General features: G+C 47.4%; 1 protein-coding gene across 14 annotated transcripts in view; it reads left to right on the forward strand.

Annotated features, from left to right (window-relative positions):
* LOC140602551 (BEN domain-containing protein 5) overlaps positions 1-18,796 on the forward strand; it is a 1,370,322-nt gene that overhangs the window by 1,307,764 nt on the left and 43,762 nt on the right. For 9 of the 14 annotated variants that reach the window (XM_072772197.1, XM_072772199.1, XM_072772193.1 and 6 more), the window contains 2 exons: positions 4,562-4,714; positions 7,287-7,531. In XM_072772197.1, coding sequence (XP_072628298.1) covers positions 4,562-4,714; positions 7,287-7,531 — 398 coding nt within the window. The remainder of the gene's footprint in view (positions 1-4,561; positions 4,715-7,286; positions 7,532-18,796) is intronic. The other 5 variants (XM_072772202.1, XM_072772194.1, XM_072772192.1 and 2 more) reach the window with 2 other exon arrangements.

Genomic DNA, 18,796 nt, shown 5'->3' on the forward strand with positions numbered 1-18,796 from the left:
CATGCAACTCTTGATCTCAGGGTTGTGAGTTTGAACCCCATACTGGGTGTAGAGATCACTACAAAAATAAATAAGAAAGAGAACAAGAGCCTTTGTATTTAGGAACCATTAGTTAGAAGAGTTAATGGAAGAAAGCATCACATGTACAGCAACAAGTAAAAATGTAAACTACCTTGGCATCAAAAAGAAATATTTGTGGTCGGGATCCCTGGGTGGCTTAGCGGTTTGGTGCCTGCCTTTGGCCCAGGGTGCGATCCTGGAGTCCCAGGATCGAGTCCCACGTCAGGCTCCTGGCATGAAGCCTGCTTCTCCCTCTGCCTGTATCTCTGCCTCTCTCTCTCTCTATGACTATTGTGAATAAATAAATAAAATCTTAAAAAAAAAAAGAAAAAAGAAATATTCGTGGTCTATATGAAAACAAAACCAAAAACTTAAAAAATTTCCTCCTGTATCCAGGAGAAAATTTGACTAAATGGAAAGTCAAAACATATCCTTGGATTGGAAGGCTCTAAGTCTTCTTTTTTTTTTTTTTAATTTTTTTTATTTATTTATGATAGTCACAGAGAGAGAGAGAGAGAGAGAGAGGGAAGGCTCTAAGTCTTAAGAGTCAATTCTTCCTCTAGTAATACAAAAGTCTGGTATGGTTATATTATTGAGAATTTCGACAGAGTTTAGGGGAGAAAGAAAATTAAACAAGCTAATTATAAAGATAATATAGAAAAATATGCAAGAAAATACAGGAAAATTTAGAGAAGGAGGCATAATGAGGTGATAATAGCCATTCAAATATTAAAATGCATTATAAAACATTAATTTGAAAAGATACATGCACCCCTATGTTTATTGCAGTGTTATTTATGATAGCCAACATATGGAAACAGCCCAAGTGTCCGTCAATAAATGAATGGATAAAGAATGATATAAATATGTGTGTGTGTGTATACACATATATATACATTTTATTTTATATAAATATATATATGGAATATTACCCAGCCATAAAAAGGAATGAAATCTTGGTATTTGTGATAATGTGAATGGACCTAGAGGGCATTATGTTAAGTGGAATAAGTCAGATAGAGACAAATACCATATGATTTCCCTTTACATGTGGAATCTAAAAATCAAAACAAAAGAAGCAAACAAAAAAACAGAAACAGACCCATAAATATAGAGAACAAACTGGTTGTTTGGGATGAACAAAATGAGTGAAGGGGAGTGGCTTCCAGTTATGGAATGAACAGGTCATGAGGAGGAAAGGTATGGCATAGGGAATATAGTCAATGGGATTGTAATAGAGTTGCATGGTGACAGATGTTAACTACACTTAAAAATATAAAATGAAACAAGTTACATTATAAACTTAATTAAAACTGTGTGGTACTGACACATGAATAGATAAATGATTAGAACAGGATAAAAGTCCAAAAATAGTATGGTAAAGTTGACTTTTCAAGTCAGTGGAGAAAAGATGCACAATCTCGTAAGTACTGTGGGACAGTAAAGTGCAATCCCTACCTCACAGCCTACATCCACATAAATTAAAATTGAAATGGAATATTTAAATATTAAATAGTGAAACAATAAAAGTAATAGAAGAAACAATGAAAGAATTCAACCCCAAAACCACAAAAGGAAAGACTGATAAATCTGTGTAAAAAATTATCATTTAAAAATTTCTGCATGGAAAAAAGTGCTAGTAGAAGTAAAGTCAGAAAGCAATGATAAACTGAGCAAAATGTTTTTGTACTACACATGAAGGCCAACAATCTAGCTTTCAAAATGGGTAGATGAAATTAACAGATAATTCATAGAAATCAAATTCATATGAAAAGCCTAAACCTAACCAAGTAATAAAGAGAATTGTACTAAGAAAAATTCAGATAAAAACTAATCTTAGGGGTGTCTGAGTGGCTCAGTCAGTTAAGCATCTGACTCTTAATCTCAGCTCAGGTCTTGATCTCAGGGTCATGAGTTCAAGCCCTGCATTGGGCTCCAATTTGGCTCTACTTAAAAACAAAAAACAAAACAAAACAAAACAAAAAACTAATCTTAGATATCCTTTTTCACCCACCCACCAAACTGGCAAATATCAAGGAGTTTCATTCCACCCATGTTGTCAAGGTAATTGCAAAAAGAGACATTGCAATATTTTGCTAGAAATGTAAATTGGTCCTTCTGAAGAGGTCAGTCTGTCAGTATTGATCAGGACTGCAAATGCACAGGGGACCCAGAAATTCTACTTCCAGAAATTTATCCTGCATGTAATTATATACGTGTGAAATAGCATATATTCAGAGTCAATCACTAAGACATCGTTGGTAACGGGAAAAGGTTGGAAATCTCTGAAATATCTGTCAGGAGGAGACTGGCTGAACAGTGTATATATGGTTGTTAAAAAGAATGAAGTGACTGTTTATGTACTGAGAAAAAATTACCTCCAAGACCTGCTAAGAGATAAAAAGCAGATCCAAATAGTGTGTTCAGTGTGCCCCCATTTGTGTGTCCTGGGGATGGCAAGGTTGGGCGTGGGACAGATATTTGTTTCTGCATAAAGTGTCTCTGGAAGGATGCAGGAGAACATGATGCCAGGAATTGCTTCTGAGGAGTGAAACTGGTGCCTAGAGAGGCACAGGGGTGATAGGGAGGTTTCTTCCTATAAACACTTTCCTATCTTTTTTGACTTTTGAAACCATGTAAGTCAGTCAATATAATTTGCTGCTTATTTAAAGTGAAATCACATTAGGTGCCAGGTGTCAGGATAGGGCAGCCGAAGCCACTCCAGAATGTTATCAGAAGAACCGGGTTCTAATTCTTATTCCTTCGCTAACGCACTGGCTGACCCTAAGCAAGCGGCCTCCCCGCACGGGGCTGACCCTGGCGAGGTCAGAGCACTGGCTTCCATGCCCCTCCAGCTCCGGCATCCAGAGACAGAAACTGCAGCTCTTCCTTACACATTTCTGAAGTCATCTCTCCGCCTCCTCCTCTCCTCCGCAGCTCATCAAAAGCTCAGAGGAAAAGACAGACAATTGAAGAAAATAAAATTGCGAAGATGACTTTTATAGGGCTCCTGTTGAATCATTGTGTATTCCACCTCCAAAGCTGAAAATGATGAGTTTAATATCACACAGAGCAGTGCATCTTGTGTCTCTCCAAAGACAGCTTACGCTACCCAGAGAGTTGGGAGCTCGGCAAGACGTAATTTTTCACTCCAACTTGGAGGCAAATGAAATGACAGTCATCAGGCTCACATTCTAGAAGCAACACAGTTTTCATTTGGTTTTAACTTTGTTTAAAAGTGTCCGAAGGAGGAAGAATCCTTCTAAGCACAGGCTTTCTTTCTTTCCCAGGAATGCATGCTAGAAAGGGGATGGAGAGGTGGCCAGGTCTTGCCCCTGAGTGTTCTAGAGCTGGCCCGTTGAGAGTGAGAAGTTAACTGTGCCGGGGGTCAGGAGACCTGGGTTTCAGACTCAGTTATGCCAGGTTGGACAAGTCTCTTTCGCATTTGAGCCTCTGTAACTCTCGAAAAGGATTATTGGGTATACGTTGGGCTGATATATAGGAAGAGAAGGTCAGATTCCAGGGACATTGAAGATGTATAGGCCAAAATATTTCCCCAATTCTTGCTAATCTATGGTGTTGTCTGGGCAGTCTCTCTGGGGTCATTTGTTCAGTGGTTCTGTGTGCAGCTCCTGAGCACCCTTCATGTCCAGCCACTGGGCCCTTCCCAGACATCTCCCTACTGTCAGGGAGCTCGTAGATGGGAATGTTCACGAAGAATACCACACCAGGCTAGGGAATGCCTTAAATATGTGTAAGGAAAGAGCAGAGAAAGCCTGCTCAAAATCATTTTTATGGAGTATAAGGTATAATGTGTACTATTTTATCCATGCACGATTTAGATATTATTGGGGAGCGGGTGTGGCAATATGAAATGAGGTTAAATAAAAGAATTAAAACTCCCAGAATTGTGCTTGGCATGCATTAAAATATGCAGTAAATGATAGTAATTATTATTATAGTGTTTGGTTCCCACTATAACTCTTGGAGGTTGAAATTAAAATACCCATTTGTCAAATATAAAAGGCTGAGACTCGTTGTAGGGCTATGATCTACCCCAGACCTCCTCAGCTAGAAATGGCCCAGTGGGGCCCAAACCATAAGCAGGGCCAATATTAATACAATTGCGCTACCTCATTAGTCAGGAAAACGAAGTCGGCTGGTGCCTTTAGTCACGGATGTATGAACTGTTCTGGGTAAGCAACATCAGGACTGAACCCAACAAAACCCTCACCTCTTCAGAACCCCAAAGTGGGACACTAAAGGGAGTGTTCTCAGCCCCCCCGGGGGGGGCAGTGTTAAAAGTGAGGAGAAATTGATCTTCACAAGTCTCAGCCTCTCCAATTACATCGCAAATGGTGCTAAATCTGCTGACACAGGGGTGCAGCTTGGAAGTGTGTGTGTGTGTGTGTGTGTGTGTGTGTGTGTGTACCTCGTTTAGCGTCTGGTCCTCTAGCTCAGTGACCCCAGACTTCTCATTTGTCATCCTTTCTCTCAACAGAAAACAAGCCTGGAGTTTTATATCGACATCCACGCCCACTCCACCATGATGAATGGCTTCATGTACGGCAACATCTTTGAGGATGAGGAGCGGTTCCAGAGGCAGGCCATTTTCCCCAAGCTCCTCTGCCAGAATGCCGAGGACTTCTCCTACGTAGGTCAAGAGTTCTCCCTCGGCAACCCCCTGGCTCCCCCCCCCTTTTACTTCACCTCTCTCCCTCCTCACTCAGTTCAGTTGGGTTCGACCCTCAGAGAACCCAGCTCCAGGCCGGGCCCCGTGTGCGTGAGAAAGATCCAGGCCAACAAGCTGTGCCCAGGCCCTCGAGCGGCTCCTCACCCACCGGGAGGGAGACTCTGGAAAGGCAGCCCTGGGTCTTTCTGAGGACCTGGGATTTGTTCCGTTGAGCCGACGCCAGCATTAGCAAGAGAAGGGACTCGCTGAGCATCCACCCGTGCCGGGCCCTGCCCACGGTCTACTTTCACCGGCTCCGGCCCTTTTAGTAGGAGCCTCCCGTACCTGCGGACAGGGGTCTTGTGCCCCCCGTGCTCTCCCTCCCTGACCATTTCTGGGCCCCGATTTCTTTGCCAGGAATTTGTGGGCGATCGTGTTCTGCCCTGCCTGTGCACAGCCTCCGGGGAGGCAGTCGTGGTAGCCGGAGCCTGCCGACGCACACACCTCAGCAGGGGCCAGACACCGGCTGCGACTGCCCACCTCACACGCTGAGGAGAGGCTGTGGCCTGGCCATGAGCATAATTTGCAGCAAAAAGCAATCCTGGGGAAAGGGCAAGGAGAAAAGATCAGGAGAATTGGCAGGTGGTATCGGGACAGAGGAGAGAGTTTTTGCACATTTTCCTTTGTTTTGATACTAACTCTCTGAGGCCTGTTATTTCCATGTGGCCAGAGGGGGAGAGGCCCACAAAGGTCATAGCAATTTTTGAAGTTGATGAGCTGAAAACTTCCCTGCCCATTCCTCCCGGGCTGGACATTAGTGGGGATGATGTGTTTCTCCATGAGGTTAGATGCATTTTGAGTCCTAGACATTTCAAAGGCCTCACCAGGGAAGGAAATGGCCCAGTCTCCTCTCTGTACCCAAGAGACACCTGCAGCCCAGAGACGTTCAGTATCTACAGCAAAGCAACTCAGCATCGGGCAGTAGAATCAAAGCAGGCAGCTCCCCATTTGCACGTCTGGGACAGAAAGAGCCGTATGCCTGTTTCAGTAGGGACCTACAGGACGGTCACTTTTTGAAACCACTGCCATTTCAGAGCACCCTGTGGCCTCCTGCTCCACACTCCCTGGGCGACAGGCCTCAGACACCCTCACAGAGGTGAGTTCCCAGGGCAAACAAGAGGGGCACGGTCAAGGAGCTTTGTTTCTGGCCTTGCCTGGCGATGTTTCTCTACTGCAGCCCCCTTAAGAGCTCAAGGCCTGTCCTCATCCCGTCCCTGTGTCCCCTCTTCTCTGACCCTCAGTAACCGACTCTAAAATGATTTTAGTCCTGCATGGACTTCAAGGGTCCTTTCAGATGTGTCATTCTAATTTTCTGACCCCTTCCTTTGCCTCAGAATTCACACACACACGTATGTGCATATGCAACATAGGGACACACGTGTGCACACACACAATTTCTCTTCCTTTAAATATGTCTCTAATTATCTGCCTTGTTTTACTATTTTCTTTCTCCTCTTATATCCTGCTGAACAAGATACATATTCTCTCTCTTTGTTAAAGATTTTATTTATTTAAGAGAGAGAAAGAGAATGAGAGGGAGGAGAGGTAGAGGCAGAGGGACAAGCAGACCCCCCACTGAGCGGGGATCCCAACATGGGATCCCATCCCAGGACCCTAAGATCATGACCTGAGTTGAGCCACCCAGGCACCCCAACATACATTCTCTTATTAAAAACCCCAACTCTTATTTACTTAGATCTCCACGGGTTAGCACAGAATGCCCCGTTAGCCACAGAGGAGTCACCCTCACAATTCCATGATAGAGATGTTCTTATCGCCTCCCCTTTACAGATGAGGAAACAGGCTAAACCACATAAGGCAAGGTGCCTAACAATCTCGCATCTTTTTGAACGAGGGCCTTAGACGTGGACCTGCTTGCTCTATCCTCCTCTGTCCCCCGCGATGGGGGAGACTGACGACTGTGATCCCTACCCTCTGGTGACGTTGGGCAGGAGATGGGCTGCCCCTAGGGGAGGGGGAGCACCGGGAAGGCATGTTGGGGTGCCGGGAGTCGCTCGGCCCTGGGTTTAATCTGTGCTCTAAAACTTGCTTGCTCCATCTCTGTGAGCCTCATTTTCTCACCCAGAGGGCCCAAACTGCAGCACCCACGTCAAGGGGTTATTTTGAAGCATAAATGAGATGCCATGTGGGAAACGTTATCAAGTTGAAAGCACTACCCAAATTTTCTCATTTTGGTTATCATCATAGTATAATTGCTTCTTGTTCTCTGTCTACTTTTCCTTGCTCCGTCTGTCCCCTTTCAGATTCCCACAGGTATTTGTTAAATGGCAGGTACTATCCAAGGAACTCTGCTGGATACTTTCTTTTAATTCTGTTTATTTCATCGGTCCTCGTAATAATCCTGTGATATGTGATCACCATCCCACTTTTCAGACGAGGAAACTGAGACACAGTTGTGTTGTTAGACTCGCACAGGCTGATAGCCAGCAGCTGCCCAGCCCTGACTCTCTGCTCCCGGCTTTGTCTTTCCCAGTCCAGCACGTCCTTTAACCGGGACGCCGTGAAAGCAGGAACCGGGCGTCGCTTCCTCGGCGGGCTACTGGACCACACTTCCTATTGCTATACCCTCGAGGTCTCCTTCTACAGCTACATCATCGGGGGCACCACGGCGGCTGTGCCCTACACTGAGGAAGCCTGTATCCTTGGCGGGTCCCCCCAGGCCTGGGCCAGCCCACATCCGGCGGAGAGTATCCAGGTCTGGCAAGATTTAATGGGCAGGTCAGGACTCTGGTCTCCGGCTTGGTGAGGGCTGACACTCTGGGGTGAGGATGGAGGCTGTTCTGCTGGTGGCATCTTTGGATTGTCCTGTCCTCGCCCTTCTAAAGGGCACCCCCCTGCCCCTGCTGTGGTCCTATGCTGCTCCCATCTCTGTCTCCCCTCAACGGCCTCATGAGGGGGTGAGTCTGCTCTCCCTGCTTCTTATGTCCCCTTCCTCCTGGCTTTTCTTTTCTCTCCATCCTCCTCTCCTCTCCTTCTCTCCCCGTGCCTCCCCGCTGTCTTTCCTGCCTTCCTTCCCATCCTCTGCACATCTTTCTCTTTGCTTTGGCACTTCCTTTGCCAAATTGCTTTTCCCCTTAACTTCCTCATAAAATTTCTCCCAAAGCCCCCATGCTTCTTCTAGTGAAATTGGAGGTTACTTTCTAGCTGCTTGAATTTCTAGGGATTGTTTAGTCATTCTAGTTTCCTGGGTGTTGTTTTAATGTCAGGTCACTGCCTAAGTATCGTGACAGATCGTGACAGTTTTTGTTTTCCTTTATCCTTTTGTTTTTGGATTAACCCACTTCTCCTTTCCTAACACTTAATTTTCTTAAAATTATAGTTGATGAAGGAGAAAGAAAAAGGATGATATTAACTCTGTATATATATAAGTTTTCTCTCCCCAGAAGTCGAAGTGCTCCTTTTAGCCTTTTTCAACCCTTGGTCAGTTATACGGAGTTCCTACCATCTCCATACAGGAATCATCCTTCCTGGTCGAGGAATGACTCAGGACTAGTCCACCCAGTCAGTTGCAGCCTGGTGGCTCTGGGAGGTCCAGTTACCTTGCTGAGTATGGGAGGCAGTGATGGCCCCCCGTGGAAGGGGGAGCAGTAAGTAGGCCAGGTGTTTGATCTATGTTTCAGATCCAGTAGAGCACTGGAGAGGTCATGATAATATCTCAAGAGTCCCCTCCTTCCAGTCACCACACCTGGGACAGTCATCTTGAAATCTGCTTTAATAAGCACTTGTCCTAGGAAGGCCAAGGGAGTAGGCTCTGCTGTGAGACAGAGGAACCTGGCCTCCTCTATGGTCCACACGCCCCCGACCCCCAACACTTGACATGTGGCCTTGACTTCTTGGGGACCTGCTAACTCCTGTAATGCAGGGTAGGTGTCATTCCACGCTCTCCCTGCTTTGCTCTCCCCTGACCTTGGGGGAATTGCCTGGAAGAAGCATTTGAGCATGTGTGCGGGGTGGGATTCCACATACCCACAGCGAGCCACAGGTCCCTCAGAGGAGAACTGCACTTAGTCTGTGGTTGATTTCTGATGTCACAGGTGCTCTCTGAGCACCTCACATGCTTTTGTGTTGGAAGTAAATGTGTGTTTCTTATAGAATGCCCCTCCCTTGGCCCAGGCCCAGGTTGCCTCCTCGACACCCAGTCCTCATTCATCAAAATAAGCACACTGTCAGTGTGTGCCAGGAATCATACTAGGCATCCAGGGTAAAATACTGAACAAAAAGCCATGGTCCCAGACTTGCAGAGCTTCCGGTCTGCTTGGAGAGACAGAAAAGGAAAGTGGCAATTATCATATGTACGGTAAGTTCCGCAGCGGAGGAATTCCAGAGAGCCATGGGCAACTTTCCTGTAACAAGTACACGTGAGCGTCTGCCATAAGCCAGGGAAGTTCTAGGCACGGCGGATGTAGCCGAGAAGATACTAAGGACAAAAATGTCTTCGTGTGGGGGTAGGAGGAGACTCAGACACAACTTTGGGAGGTCAGGGAAGCCTTCCCGGTGGAAGTGACATCGAAGCTGAGTTTCTAAGACTGAATTGAAATTAGCCAGATTGGGTTGGGTGGGCCGTTGGAAGGAGAACTTGGCAGACAGAGGGGAGGCAGAAAGGTGTGCAGGAGGAAGGAAGTGGTCCAGAATGGCTGAGGATGGCAAATGCAGGAGGTGTCACTGAAGTGGCAGGCGTGAGGAATCTGAACTCGGACGTGAAGGCAATGGAGAGCAAGAGAAGAGTGTCGCACGGTGGTGGGAAGCCACTCTGGCTACAGTGGGAAGGGTAGATGGGGCAGGGAGGGGGCGAGACTGTGGGCAAGGACGCTCACCGGGGGCTGTTCTGACAACCCCGGGGAGATGAGGCAGGGCTAAACCTGGGTGCTACCAGGGAGAGCGTAGACCAGGGAACCCCCTTCATGTCGATTTGGTAAGTGATGGGTGGGGGTGTCAGTGGGGAACAGGAGCTAGCGATGGGAAGGAGCTCAGGGTGGCCAGGGAGGCGGCACACAGCAGAGCAGACCAGAAGCCGTCAGAGCCACCCTGCTTTGAGCCACCACCTGGAGACAAGAAGAGGAGCCAGGAGTTGCACGAGGAGGCCAGGCCCGCTTACCATATGAGTGATTTAACCTGGTTCTTGTTCAAAATACACCCTCCTCTCCTAACAGAGGGAGACTTGAAGCAGACAGATTTTGATCTTTGCTGGCTGCTAGCTTCACGTCCCAAGCGGAAAGAGAAATTACATGGTCTGATGGGAGAGGCGGTAGGGCCTGGGAGGACGTGTCCTCAGCCCGGAGTCAGGAGACCAGGACTGTGATGACAGCAGCAGCGTCATCCCAGAGAGCGCCCTTCAGCACGTCCCGTAGCCTCCCCAAGGTGAGCCCACGCTCTTCCCAGAGGCTGTGAACCTGCGCTCTCCTAATCCCTGCTAAGGGAATGAAGCAGAGACAGCCATGAAAAATGCGCCCTTGAGCAAAGGGCAGACTTTCAATTGAAAGAAACCTGGGTTGGAATCCTGGCTCAGCCACCTGCTAGATGTGTCACCTTGGGCCAGTTTCGTCACCTGCCCGGGGCCTCAGTGTCCTCATCAGTAACGGGAGGACACAGCACTAAGCCTCACTGAGCTGCAAGGAGTTAAAATGAAATAATGCATGTGCGTCTGCCCTGTCAGCTTTAAATATTAAGTGACTGTCGGTTAAAACATCCAATAGGTGTATGTGCCTGTGAATGAGGACCTGCATTTGCGTTAAGAACGGGCTGTTAGGACAGGAGGCTGTGACGGGGTTGGCAGAGTTCACGGGGCAAAGGGTCTGGGTGGAGTCTCCACGACCGAGGGCCTTGGTCTCACAACACCAGGTGGCTCGTGGAGTGGGGTGGGTGCCTGCCCCCGGAGCAGCCCTTCTCACGTCAGGGTACACGGAGGACATGTCAGCTGTCCAGGGCCTGCTGGGTGAGCGTAAGACCAGGGAAGAGCTGGGGGACAGGGAGTCCTGAGGGACACCACCCAGGCCCACAGAAGCGTCCGCCTCTCCACCCACTAGAACATAGGCATCTGTCAGTTTAATTTTTCTCCCTGGAAAAGCACCAGCTAAACACTATCAGCGGCTTGTTCTCGGACATTCCTTCTCCACTCCATCAGGAAAATAGAGCAGAGGACAGTCACTGATGCTTCTCGAGCTGTGTGACCTTGGGCCGCTTATCTCACCGCTCTGAGCCTATTTCTCCATTTGCAAAACAAAAATAGGGATAATACTCACTCTTCAGGGATCCTGGGAGAGTGAAATGATGCCGTGTATCTCCAGTCCACTGGCACTGCCTGGCACCTGATAGCTACTCAACAGATGCTCCTCCTGCCCCAGCTCTTCCCACCACCATGCAGACTGCATGGCCTTCCTTTTATTGGGTGAGTCTTGACCCTGATGATCTGGCTCTGAAGCCAGCATGTGGGGTTGGAATGCTGACTCCACCACTGTTACTGGAGAGCTCTGAGCAAGCCTTCTCTTAGCCTCGGCGTCTGATATTTCTACCTATCAGAGCCGTGGAATGACCTCATGGGTGGGCTTGATCTCTCCTGTGGTCCCTTCTGGCTCTGATACTCTAATGTCTTTCTCTGAAATCTGAAACTTTATAACCCCATGCTTAGGTGAATTTATAAAATCAAGAATCCACAATTCTCTGTTTTGGGGAGTCTAAAGAATGGAGGGATCCTGTGAGCATTAAGTGTTCAGTCTAATAGGGAAGAGCAACACAAAGGTGTCCTGGACAGCCTACCACCCTAAGCCCGTAGCTACTTTCATTCTTATAGTTAAGGGTTCTTAATGGAGGGGCTTATGGATGGTCTTCAAGAACAGCCTATGAACAGTCTACAGTTTGTGCAAAACTGTGAGTAAAGATACTTAGTTCATTTTCTGGAAGGAAGACTTGTGACTTTGAGCAGAATCTAAGAGGGGGACATCCTCAGAGGCCTCTGCCCTGGTCTCCCTCTGTGTGTCTGATGTAGGAGTCCTGCGGGTCAGTTCTGCTTTGCATCATTCTAGCTGAGGTCTCTAAGCCAGGTATTTAACCACTCTGAACCACCGTTTCTTCGTCTGCAAAGTGAGGATGACGATTATTTGCTTCACAGAGTTGTTTCAAGGGTTACATGAAGAATGCAGATAAATCACTGGGCACACACTCAGTGCCATTAAATATTACTTCCCTCGCCTTTCCTTCCTGTGGTTTGTTGTTTTTGTTGTTGTCGTTGTGGAATGATAAATTCCTAAGAATTTTGGGCCATTCTTCAGCAAACCCTATTTACAATTTACTGGCCTGCCAAGTAATAAATATGCTCTGTTCAAACGATTAAAAAAGAAGAAGAAAAAGACAGAGAAAGAGAAAGGCTAAACTGAAATCATAAAATAACCCAGAGCTCCTCTGGCCTTTGTTTATGGTCTGGTTACAAGCTATAGGAAATAGCTCTTCGATATAATGGATGAGGAAAACACTGGGAACAGAGACCTTGGGTCCCAAGTAAACTGGTTTCCACGTAGGCTTATAGCTATGGGCACCTTGAAATCAGAAAATGCTGGCTTTGGGAGAAGAGAATGGTTGGTGTGGCCCAAAGAAGATGCAGAGATTTAGAATTCAGTTAACTGGCTTGGTCCAAATTCAGAGCCGACTATATACCTTGCACTGGGTCCTCTCAAATATGCATCATTTATGCATCATAAATGAAAATATCATTTATTCACTTGCCCATCAAATACAACTCATTAGATGCTAGAAATAGATGGATAAGGCATGGGCCTTGCCTTCAAGGAGGAGATAGTTTGAAAGGAGGGAGAAAGGTCAGGACAGCAGCATCAGAAAGTAAACGCTCTGGAAGAGGGCACTTCTGCTGGTCAGGGAAGTATCTGGGAGTCCCTAACCCTGCAGGGGTGGAGAGGAGGCAGACGGAAGAAAGATTTCCTGTAGGAAGAGAAGCTAAGGCTCAGACCTTGAGGACGAAAGGCACACAGGCAGAAGGAGGGATGGGGGCAGCCTCCTTGGCAGGTAGGTGTACAGGGGAGAACCCTGATGCCAGAGAGAGGATGTGTGTCCCAAAGTATCAGAGGATAGTTGGGGCTGTGCCGGAAGCAGCACGTGACTAAAGAAACATGGGCAGAGCCGGATAGAGGCAAGAAAGAGAAAGATCTGGGAACTGCATAACAGGTACTTCGAACAAACGGTGTCCACAGGCTAGGATTAGAAAGTATTTCTTGTCCCCCACTGACCCTCCGGATAGATACAGACAGATTATAGACCTAGACCCAGACACACAAGAGCTCTGGCGGGCCTCATGACTTTCTAATAACTCTCAGGGAACTACAAGTTTTCTAATTAAGTCTGGTCACAAAAGAGTCTCAGTTCAGCAATGACCACATCTGATCCAGTCAGAGCCATGACAGCTGTTCAAAGTAAAAACTGTCCCATCCTCCAGCTCAGGCTTTTCTACACAGGCTCATGGTGACTTGTGTTTGCTCAGCCTGCCTCGCAGCCCTCTCCTCCATCTGGCTGACCCCAGATGTTCAGCCCTCCAAGCTTGAGCGGGATGAGGGAGAGGGGGAAAGGGGCAGGAAAGGTCTTGGCTGATGGGGATGTTCTCAAGATGGCTTGAGCAAGCCCTCATAAGCTTCTTCAGACATAGCATCCCTGGCCCTAGAGAGCCGTTGATGTCGGCAAATACGTCTGCTCAGGCTAGTTGTATATGTATGGTCCTTCCTCAGTCCCTGGTGGTCTGGTGGTTCACCTCTTCGGGTCGCTGCACCCCTCCAGCCGCCCTCTTGTCTGAACGAGAGCTAAAGGTTGCAAAACTGGCTTTCTGTTTCCCTCTGCAAGTCCTGCCTGGTGATTTCATACCTCACTTAGAAATGTGTAGCTGTAGACTTGGGATCTTGGCTAAAACCAAGACAAAGACAGTTTCATTTTAACAACATGTATCAATATCTAACAAGTAGGATTATTTTTGGTGATTACTTGGGTGTGAGTGTGAGGATAAAGGAATAAGCCAAGGAAGATACCCAATTTTCCTGATTTGAACGTGGTACATGGTGGGGCCAATCACTTAAATTGGGAGAAAAGGATTAGGGTGGGGATAGTCTGAGCTCTGGGATGAATGGAGGGTAGGGGGCTTGTGTGATATACAAGCGGAGGCGTTTAGTAGTCAGATGACTGTATAAGCCTGAAGTTCTGGAGAAAAGTGAGGGCTTTGGACAGAGTCATAGTGGATTTTTCTACGAGGTACTGTAGAGTTATAATGAAGGGAGTGATTTTCTTGGTGTGCCCACTCTAGTATGGCCTTTTGCCCCTTGTCTCCTTCATAAAGCTGTGCAACCTTAGTTAAATCACTTCACCTCTTTGGCTAAAGACTGATACTGGGTAGAACCTCAGTGGATGCCAAGGAATGAATGAATAAATGCATGAATGAATGAAACGGAAGCAGCCCTTACCAGCATCTCCTAGCTGGCTCACTGTAGGACAACGGGGGATATGATCTGCGTTGCTCAGAGGAATGATCAGAATATGTACGTGTGGTATTGGGGCTGTCGGAGGACGTGCTGGGAGCAGGAGGGAGGAGGTCCTGCCTGGATTTTCTTTCTTGCTAAAGAGACTTCACTTTTGAGACAGAAGAGTAAGAAACTGTGATGTCTGACCTGTTGGTTGGCATGTTCAAATATCTAGGTCCTTCCCCGTTCCTGATTGTCATGCCCAGGGTCAGGCCTTTGTTAAAATTCATAAGCAAAAAATGCTTCAATCAGAGGGCTGTGGGAACAGAAGACTAAACTAGATGGAGGCCTGTGGCTTTCTTTTTCTCCTTCATGCAGGATGGGGACTAGAATTTGATCTTTAAACATGAGTGCTTACTAAATGGCTGAATGAATGAATGACTAATAGTAGCAATAGTAATGGTAAAAATAATAACATTGAGATGAGCTTCACGAGACGGGTCGGGATCCCTGCACTGGAGGACTGGCTTGCCTCTACTTTACCACGTTGGCTTGGAAAGATCTGTTCCCCATTCTGGGTTCAAATCTTCCTATCTTTAGATTAAAAGATGAAATTATATGATTTCTAAATTATTAGCTAGCCATCTAGCTAGCTAGATGGACAGACAGATGCAGAAAGATCATTTGATTTTTGGCCTTTGAAATAAGCACCTCCATTTTACAGTAGAGAAACTGAAGCCCCGAAAACTCAAAGAACATGCCCAGGGTTGCTCTCTCCATCCTGCCTGGTAGGCTTTGTCTTACCTTCCTCCCTGCTCTGCTGTTGGCCTAGATTCCCTCCATTTCCTGTAGGACAAAAGCCCTTTCCTGAACCCCGCAGAGGTTGAGACCCACCAGCCAGCCCTGTCCATCTGCTAGCCTTGCTCTCTGTAACCCTCACCCCTGGCACTGACCCGAGTGCAAGCTCTGATCACCCAAATGCCACGCAGACCCCCGCCTTCTGTGCTGCCCAAGCTGAGCTGCTTTGCCCTTTGCGAGTCCTGCCTTGGCCCCGTTGCTCCTACCTCCGCGTCAAAGCGTGCCTCCTCTCCAGGCCTAGAAAACCAAAATGTCATTACCTTCCCCCAGCCTCCCTCATCCCCACAAATGAGGTTTCTAAGGGTTTTATCTGCTGTTGTCAAGTTTATAGCCGTAATTCGAAATGCTGTTAATATTACTGACAGCAGAGAGCTACAAATTACAAAGTTGTAAAGTTTCTTTATGGTGATAACTGTCAGCCTTCACTAGCAGCACTGTGAGGCTCCATGGAAACCAAGTTGATGATAAAGAGAGTTGATATTGTTTCAGGATTATGGCTGTTAGCTGATGGTCAGAAAAATCCCGGCTAGTTCTTAAGTAACTCGAACCTGTTTGTTTATATTTGTCGCCATTCGCACACTTATGTGCGCACTTCCTTGTGTCCCCATCCTCTTGTTTGACAAATGTGGGGAGAGCCCCCAACATGGAAGAATTTTACCCAAGATCAGTTCGAACCCGTTGCAGAGTTAGGCCTAGCTCTGACCAACTCGAAGGACAAAGAGAGGGACCATGTGCCACACTGTAGGTGTTTAATAAATAATTGGTGAACGGCTGAAGGCCTGGAATACTTGGAGGCCTTGGGCAATATTAAGAACGAAGTTGTGAAATAATTTCTGCCTTTAGTATAAAATAAAACAAAAGCAGCTTTGGAAGTACTGATTTGGGGAAATCAGGTTTTCTGTGTAGCAAAATGGTATCGGCATCTTAATTGACACTATTAAGCTCAATGTTGGCCACCAAGGCAAATGTATCAACCGCCACATCCACCCCACTCTGTCCTCCTGCTGAAATTGATGCTGACTGACTGCATTAATAGAAGCGGATGTCAGGAGCAAGGAGGTGGCTGGCCTTTCTTCGTCCTGCTGTGTTGTTGACCCCTGAGCCCTGTGTTCATTTCTGGCCCCTACTGTATGCAGGACATTGAAAAAATGATACAAGGCCTCTGAAGGACTGAGATGGGAAAGGAAGACAAAACTAGGTTTGCCAACTGTCCAGATCTCCCTAGGTCCTAGGGATTTCCTGAGACAGGAGGCTTCCAGGCTAAAACCAGGACAGTCCTAAGCAAACCGAGATGGTCGGTCACCCATAGCTTTGGGTACAAAGCTATGACCGGTGAAGAACTTGTTAAGGAATTGGGATATTTTCCTTGGAAAGAAGATATTTGGAAGCCATGATTTGGTCAAATTTCTAAAGAGCCATCATGGAGCATAGAAAGTAGATCTGTTCTGTGTGGCCCTAGAGGTCAGAACAAGAGCCAATGAGAGGCAGCTTAGTTTTTAACCTCTATGAGGGAGATAACAGGGTCACGCTTACTGAGCTTCCTCTGTGCACCAGAACCTGGCCTGGTTTCTGGGGATGCAATGTCAAGTGGTCATGGCCTCTGCCTAGAGAAGTTCCCAGTGTGGTGAGGGAGATAGGCAGGAGAGTGCCTCCAGTACAGTGCTGTGACAGAGGGGGCTACAAGGAGTGGCTAGAAGGAGCAGCAAACCCAGCCTTGGGGATGCAGGGGGTGGGAGTAAGTGCAGCGAGGAAGGTGCTACGCAAGAGTCTAGCAGGCTGGGAGAGCGGCATGTGCAGGGCCCAGAGCGCTGGGAGGGCTGCTTCTTCCCTCCTTTGGACGAGTCTAGCCCTTGGGGTCTGAGGTAGGGGGTGAGAGGCAATGAGGTTAGAGAGGACTGTGGGAACCAGTCGGTGGTTTCAGGGAGAGCACCATGGTGCGTGGGGAGGACAGTGGCTTAGTGCAGCATGGGCCCATGTCACACCACCCCTCCAAGTAACACGCCAGCCCTGCCTTATTCCCACTTCCCTCGTCTTTAAAAGGATGTGCTCCCTGAGAACTGGCTCTGCAAGACAGTCAGAGGATTCGCTTCTTCCTGATTCCCTAGGGAACCCAAGGTTCCAGCTTCCCAAACTTCCCCATCTGACCAGAGGTTTTGGGATATGTCCTGGTAGCATCATTGTGTAACAGACAGTGTTCCCTTGTGAGATCGGTGATCCATGGACTTTGTTAATCTGATCTCTGCCACCGACCTGCTGTGTGATCTTGAGCAAATCACTGGCCTTCCCTGACCCCATTTACCCACCTGTGAAATTAAGGGTTTGGACAAAGGGCCTCTATCCTCCAGATGGCATCCAAAGCGCCCACTGAACCTGGATCTAACTCATTTATTGAACATCTACTAAGTACTAGACACAGTCATTCGAAGGATTTTGTCAAACCTCTGAGGGCACAGGCCATTCTCCACAGGACCGCCTCCCTCCTTTTCTTCCAGAATGCCTTGGAACCAGCACCTTAAAACTCATTTCCCAAGCAGCAGACTGCCTGCCCAGCAAGACACACTGCCTGTCTGGGGTTTCTTATCCGTCAATATTTTCCTCAAGATGATAAATGTCCTGCCAATAAGAGGAGGCAGCTGCCAACCCTGTCTGAGACAAGGGCCTTTCGCTGGGGTTGTGACCGTGCCTGGCCTGTCGACGTGTCTCAAGAGGCAGGAGGTAGGAATCGCGGCTGGGAAAATGAAAGACAGGACTTGGAGGGAGGAGAGTCGGGACCTGCTCTCATTCTATGCAGATTTTGCGGGAAGTCAGTGGAGAAGCAAAAGGAGACTGAGAGTGCTTGGATTTCAGTTCAAAGCAAAATATATTTATGGATTTACAGAGCTCCTGGAACAAAATGCGAAGCCCTCTGGTAAACTCTTCGGCAGTGAACAGCACTTACCAGTATATATAAAGTACATTCAGAGCCATCATCTGGTTTGATCCCCCACAACAGCCCAGAGAGATGAGTATCATTATCTCTATTGTATAATAAGGGAGGTACATTTTGACCCTGAGCACCTACTCAAAGCCACAACGGGTCCCCGACTCCAGAAGTCTGCAAAGTGAGATTCAGATGGGGGAGGCCCGTCAGGTGACCCAGTCTGGAGGTGGTGGGGCAACGCCCTCCCAGGAGCTTGGATTTGTGTCTTTTGATATCAAATCCAAATCTGAGTGCCCCACTAGAGGACACTTCCTTTAAAGAAACCAGTCATGTGGCCGAGGAGCTAATAATAGCTGAGATGTAACAGATGCCATTGTTCGGTAATAGGATAAAAAGGAGATGGGCTTCAGAGCCAGGCTGACCTGGGTACAGATCGTGGCTCTGCTATTTACTAGTTGCGTGACCTTGGGCAAGGGACCTCAGCTCTGAGCCTCACTTTGCCCTTTTATAACAATAATGATTATGAAACTTACCTCACAGGAGTGTTCCAAGTAGATGGAAACATAAAAAAAAAAAAAAAATCTCAGGTGCCCAGATTACCTGGAACGTGGTAGGCACTCAATAAATGATAGCTTTATTATTACTGTTACTAGTCAAGTACCGAATTGGGTGAAATCTAAGTAATAAATTTCTGGGCCATCAGGAAAGGATGAAATCAGTGCAGACTGGAGACTTGATGGAACCTCCCTTGAAGGGTTC

The sequence above is a fragment of the Canis lupus genome, chromosome 13 (assembly GCF_048164855.1).
Source record: "Canis lupus baileyi chromosome 13, mCanLup2.hap1, whole genome shotgun sequence".
Lineage (NCBI taxonomy): Eukaryota > Metazoa > Chordata > Mammalia > Carnivora > Canidae > Canis > Canis lupus.